The 6000-nt window shown below is 39.9% G+C and overlaps 1 protein-coding gene across 10 annotated transcripts in view; it reads left to right on the forward strand.

Moving 5' to 3' along the window:
* The window catches only part of Foxp1 (forkhead box P1), a 480479-nt gene that overhangs the window by 399312 nt on the left and 75167 nt on the right, over nt 1–6000 (forward strand). For all 10 annotated transcript variants that reach the window (XM_013513674.1, XM_013513677.1, XM_013513676.1 and 7 more), the window contains one exon: nt 847–1051. In XM_013513674.1, the coding sequence (XP_013369128.1) occupies nt 847–1051 (205 nt within the window). The remainder of the gene's footprint in view (nt 1–846; nt 1052–6000) is intronic.

Below are 6000 nucleotides of genomic sequence, written 5' to 3' on the forward strand. Positions count from 1 at the left end.
TGAGATTGACATACTGATTGTATTTCTTTCATAGGGAAAAAAAAGGGTGATACCTACTCCTTAAAACCTATGTCCGTTTTCACCCCCTTGAAAAACAAGAGAACTTTAGCACTCCAGGTTTATTTTACATTTTCATTTTATTCTGCGATGGTTCATTAGCATTGATCTAAGAAATGACAGTAATAATAGTGTTACTTGTATAAAAAGTTACACAGTTTCTCAGTAGACACATCCATCAATTAAGCATGTGGTACTAGAAACCAAAATTAATGAGGAAGATAGGTGTGTTAATGAAATAATCATAGTATAATCAATTTGACTGTTAAAAGTTGAAAAGCATTTCAGGAAGACGATATGAATTCATAATTTATGTCTAAAAGTGATTAATAAAAACTATATTTAATAACAAAGCTATTTGTCATCATTTAAGACTTAAGCACAAAAATTATTCATTTTGTGGTTCATGTTGTCATAAGAATATAGTAGAACAAATGTATTTTGAGCCTTTCTGTGTGTCTAAAAATAAAGTCACATCTCTATTTTTTTCTTGAACTTGAGAAGCAGCGTTTTAGATGAATGGAGCCACACTGTTGTTGCAAAATAACTGTTTTGAATCCTTTTCATGGGTGTCTGTTGTGTGTGAGGAGGGCACTTCAACTCAGCTGCTCAGTAGGAGGACACGCTTATTACTACCGTATTTGCCTTAGTCGGGAGGGGAAAAGAACTGCACATACCAAAAGCCCCCCTAACACTAGGCTTTGTTTACTGACTCTTTGATTTAATTACTGTTTGAAGAGGACGGAATTAGCTGTTAATTGATTTAATTATCCAATTTGTTTGTTTCAGGCATGATTCCAACAGAACTGCAGCAGCTCTGGAAAGAAGTGACAAGTGCTCATACTGCAGAAGAAACCACAGGCAACAATCACAGCAGTTTGGACCTGACCACGACATGTGTGTCTTCCTCTGCACCTTCCAAGACTTCCTTGATAATGAACCCACATGCCTCTACCAATGGACAGCTGTCGGTCCACACTCCCAAGAGGGAAAGGTAGGGACGAGCCTCGGACGTGTATCCAGCATCCATTGCTGTCTTTCACCTGGGAGGGACTGGTGGCCTTGCTTGCCATATCTCAGTGATTTCAAATTGGATTCACATGGCTGGATTGTTGTTCCTTACGAAAGTATTTTGTATGGTTTGTGTGTGAAGCATCTAATTATTTTCACCTTTTCAACATGGAATTAGCACTTATGTAGATCTCCTCTCAGCTTAGGAGCCCGGGCAGAAGTCTTGGAGTTTCTCATTGGATGGGTTGGATTTCAAGGCTTCCAGGCTGACTCCCTCTGCCAAGTGCTCACTCTGTACAAGCTGAATTCCTTGGCTCCAAACACCTTCCCAAGGAACAGTAGTGTCTGCTGTGGGCAATTTTGAGTCGTGGTTTGAGAAAACATAGAACTTATGTTAGTCTACACTGCCCCCCCATCTTTTCCATCATGTGTCCCCGGAACACATGGCCTTTTCTGTGTAGGCACTGAGCAGAGGTCTGAAAGCCGGAGAGGTGGAAGCATGCATTGTATGTGCGCACGTGGCACCTGCACCGTGCTGTCTTCTCATCGTGAATGTAGCCAGCATTGTCTCAGCGGCTGTCTTCCCCCATGGAGGTTAGGACTTAATATTTCTTAGTTGCCCCAAGGTTCACGAGCATGTTCGTTGAAGCTGAGATTGGTGTAGAGATCTAGAACGCATCGTGTTAGTGTGGATTTCTAAGAAAATAAAGCTGTTGATTCATGTTACGGTATCTTAGCACCTTGAAGTACTGCTGCTAATGCCGCTGTTCAGATGCTTTAGAAGTGGAATATATAATGCTCGTAAAATTGACAACTGATTTTCAGTTTACTATTTTTAAACTGTTTTCTATGTATTTCATATGCAGAGCTTCCAAACAAAGAAGAGAAGAAACATTAAAAGTAGTATATGATAGTAAATGCAATTTCCATCAGGAAGAAGCAAATTTTGTGTTTAAGCAGAAATAACTCAGTGAAAAAATTTATTTCAGTTAAGCATTTAAAATATAATTTCATATCTTTCTCATAAATAGAGCACTGAGCCCAGTGTTTAAGCAGGTATGTGTCTTTATATCAGAAAAAATATCTGAATGTACGTAAGTCAGATTCCAAAGAATGTTTTGGTCAGTAGCAGCCCGCATACGCGGTGGTGGTCCCATAAGATTATAATGGAGCTGAAAAATTCCCATTATCTAGTGACGCTCTAGCCATCGTGACGTGATAGCACGGTATATTACTCATGTATTTGTGGGATACTGGGGTAAACCAGCCTGCGCAGTCAGTCACATAAAAGAATAGCACATGCAATTATGTGCAGTACATAATAATAATGATAATAAACAAGTACGTTGCTGGTTCACATACTTACTGTGCTTTTTAATCGTTAGAGTGTACTCCTACCTATTAAAAAAATTGACTGTAAGTAGCTGCTGTGTTAGGCTGGCAGCAGCCTCGTGCATCACATGTTTACCTTATCTCTTGATTGCATCATTTCTCTTGTGCTTGATTTAATCTCATGCTGTTTTGTTCATCATGTCCCTAGGAGTGATAGGCTGTACCACACACACACACTCACACTCCTTCTGGCAGCCTAGGTGTGTGTTAAACTGGACCATCCAGTTCTGTGTAAGTACGCTTTGTAATAATCATACATCCACAAAGTTGCCTAGAGTCGTACTTCTCAGGATGTATCTCAGCTAAGAGATACATGGTTGTATGTGTACATGTACAGATAGAAGCACGTACCCACGTACGTCTGTATCACATTTGAGCATACAAACCATCAGAGATTATCAGAGGTAAGGGTAATATATGATTTAACAAAAATTTGTAAATCAGTTCAAGATTTTTCAAAATATTTATAGCAGTCATTGAAGAATTTTTAAATTCTTTGTAAATACTCTAAACTTGCTGGTTTAGAAGAGTTTGAACAATAGCATGGTGGACAGTTTGGAGCTACTGGGTGAAACATGGCTTTTGTCTCCAGTGGGGATAGATATGTCTCCAGTGGGGAGGCCAAACTGAGCTCTTACTCGGAATCCCTTACGATGTCCTCATTATTTTTTTTCAAAATAGAAAATCTAACATAGCTTTAAAGAAATGGTTCTAGGCTGTCGTCCTTTGCCGTGCTTGATTTTCCTATCCAGAGGTTGGTGCTGTCCCTTTGCTGCCGAGGGATTGAATTACATCTTTATCCATACGCAGAGCAGGAGGCTGTCCACTGAGAAATGCCAACTGGTGCACTTAAGGTATTTGCTGCAATCTTGCTGGCCGCTGTGGAGCCTGCGCAGGCTTCCTGTGACATGGAAAACTCCTCTTGTTTAGATGCACTGCACTCAGATTCATGGTGAAAGGTTATATACTGCAGTCAGCCGGTAGATTAGCGAGGAGGCTAGCAAGAGAAGAATAGCCCTTTTCATATCTTAAGGTACACTTGGAAGTAAATGGATCTAGGGGACAGTCTAATTCCAGGAGACTAAGTTTGTTTGATTTTTTTTTAATGGTCCTTATTTGTCTGCACGAACATTATGCTTAATCTTCATTATACTACGTGCCTACATTAGACTATGGTTCAGACGAGAATTCAGATCCCACTGAGCCTTATGTGGAGGTAAAAACAGGCTAAGGTCTCCAGTTGTACATTGGAAGAGAAAGTAGCTATGAAATTCTATGTTATCGCTTAAATTTCTTGATTCTCTCATTCTATATTACCTGGTAGGTTCCCACATGTTCCTGGAGTGAAAGAAAATTCTGTTCAGCACATTTTATTTTATTTTTCCTTAGTTGTGTACAGGGAATTTAAGCCAGGGCCTTCCTTGTGCACAAACTATTCCCTACCACTGAGCTACAGCCTCAACCCCTAGTCAGCCTATCCTAACTGAATGTATCCATCAAGATAAATGAACTCTCCAAGGTAAAAATAATTCACAGTTTTAAGCTTATCATTCAGTTTGTCGTTCAAAAATCAGTTGGTAGTCAGCTTTATGTGTGCATATACAGGGCCTTAAAATGGATATGAAATGCCATTATTTTATGAGGTTTAATTTAATCTTTCCATGTGTGATATCCAGTGTAAACAGTAGAAAAATGTGGAAGAAAGGAAAGAAGAGAGAAGAAAGTTGTCACTAAAAAAAGTATGTTCTCATATACGCTGAACGGGACATTCCTGTAACTGCCTTAGAGAAGTTGTCTGCCATCCTTACCAGGGTCTTTGTGATCTGTGACCTTGCCGGCTCTCCCTTGATTTCTGGGCATACTCTTTTTCCTGGATTCTCAGGGAGCAGTAACGGGACAAGCAACAGGCCCTGCAGCTCCTTCTGGGGTTAGTAGCTTTAAGGATTTTCCTAAAAGGATCTGGGAGTGGTCTAGGAGATTTGTTGGGCAAAGGTACACTACAAGAGTTGCTGTTTGTTTGTAAAGTAGCGGTGTGTCTAATTCTCTCACCAGGTTGCAGATTTCCTTGCCGTTTGGAAAACTGCGTCTCTCTCACTCTCACCCCCATGCATTTTGCAGCCCCTGCGAGCAGCCGCCACAGCAGCAGCTCTGGGGTTTGGTGAGCTGCAATCTGTTAAGGAGATAAATAATGTGCTTGGCACGACACTCCTACTCTCCTCTTTAATTTGTCTTACACAAGGAAAATTATAATTAAATCATTCAGGGTAAACCCTTGAGTGTAGAGAAGGGAAAAAACACACTTTGGTAAAGATTGCCAATAGAAACCCACTTCCCTGTTGCGCGGGGTGGAGACATTTATCAATATTCAGCAGCGTTACGGGAGGAGCAGCCCATGTGATTTGTGAGGCGGATGCCAACGCTCAAATCAAGGCTTGTTAAGATCCTGTCCCTGTACAATCACGGACATTCAGCATCATTAGAATTCAGTACTGGTGCTGCACTACGTGCTTTGCTTTTCATCCGACAATTTAATAACGTTTATTGTGCTGATTATATATAAATTCATTGGTGCAATAAACACCTCTGTTGTCAGTGCCTCAGAGAAGTGTGGCAGGGATGGAGTTGAGCAGGCAGAAGCTAAAAGGAGCTGTACGAGGAAGCAGGTATACCCACGTCTCTCACCCTTCATTTCACACGAAGAGGGAGTTTTGACCTGCTAAGTAAATAGAAACTGTTCTGGGAGACCCCTAAACAGGAAGATTTTTGTCTTCTTTCCTTATTTTCTGACTGTCTTGCTTTAAAAAATTCCAAGTTTTGGTGTGGGTAAACAGAATCAACAGAATGCAAATGAAACATTTATTAAAATGCTAAATATAGTAAGCCCTTTGAGCTTCTTGGATCAAAGCAGCTATGTAAATACAAATAGCAATTACTACTTAAGTAATTGCCTGAATTAAAATTCTAAATATCACATTATATTATGTTGCACTAGGGACACAGGGAGGGGAACTCACATTTAATCAGTTCCTTCTCCTTGCCGAGGGCTGCTAGCCTCCTGTATATGGAGTGATATCTCACTTGTAGCCACATCACCACTTGGGAAATAGTTCATATTAGTATACCCATTTTGCAGATGAGGCAGTTGAGTTGCAGAAATTAAATAAACAAATGACCTGGGGTCACAGAACTGAGTGGCATATCTGAGATCCAAATTCAGATCTGGCTTTCAGTTTATAAAATAGGGCTGAAAGTTTCTGTTCGGTTTAGAATGAATACTTAAGTATCATAAATTAAAGTCAATGTTCCTCAAAGAAGTTTTAAATTTAATTGGAATTCAGTTCAATAAAACATTTATTGATTTAACCTTCTGTCCACTAACTACTGCATTTAAAGGAAAATACCAGAGCTTCCTCTTATGGCAGGTTAATACATTTACATGTGCATATAGTGTACTAGTTCTTCATGCAGGCGATGGAAGGATTCACAAATTATCAGTCACTTATGGTCTGACAGCACATACAGAGCAAAAATTCTCTCTCT

Source organism: Chinchilla lanigera, unplaced genomic scaffold (assembly GCF_000276665.1).
Source record: "Chinchilla lanigera isolate Chin_1 unplaced genomic scaffold, ChiLan1.0 scaffold00020, whole genome shotgun sequence".
In the NCBI taxonomy this organism is placed as follows: Eukaryota; Metazoa; Chordata; class Mammalia; order Rodentia; family Chinchillidae; genus Chinchilla; species Chinchilla lanigera.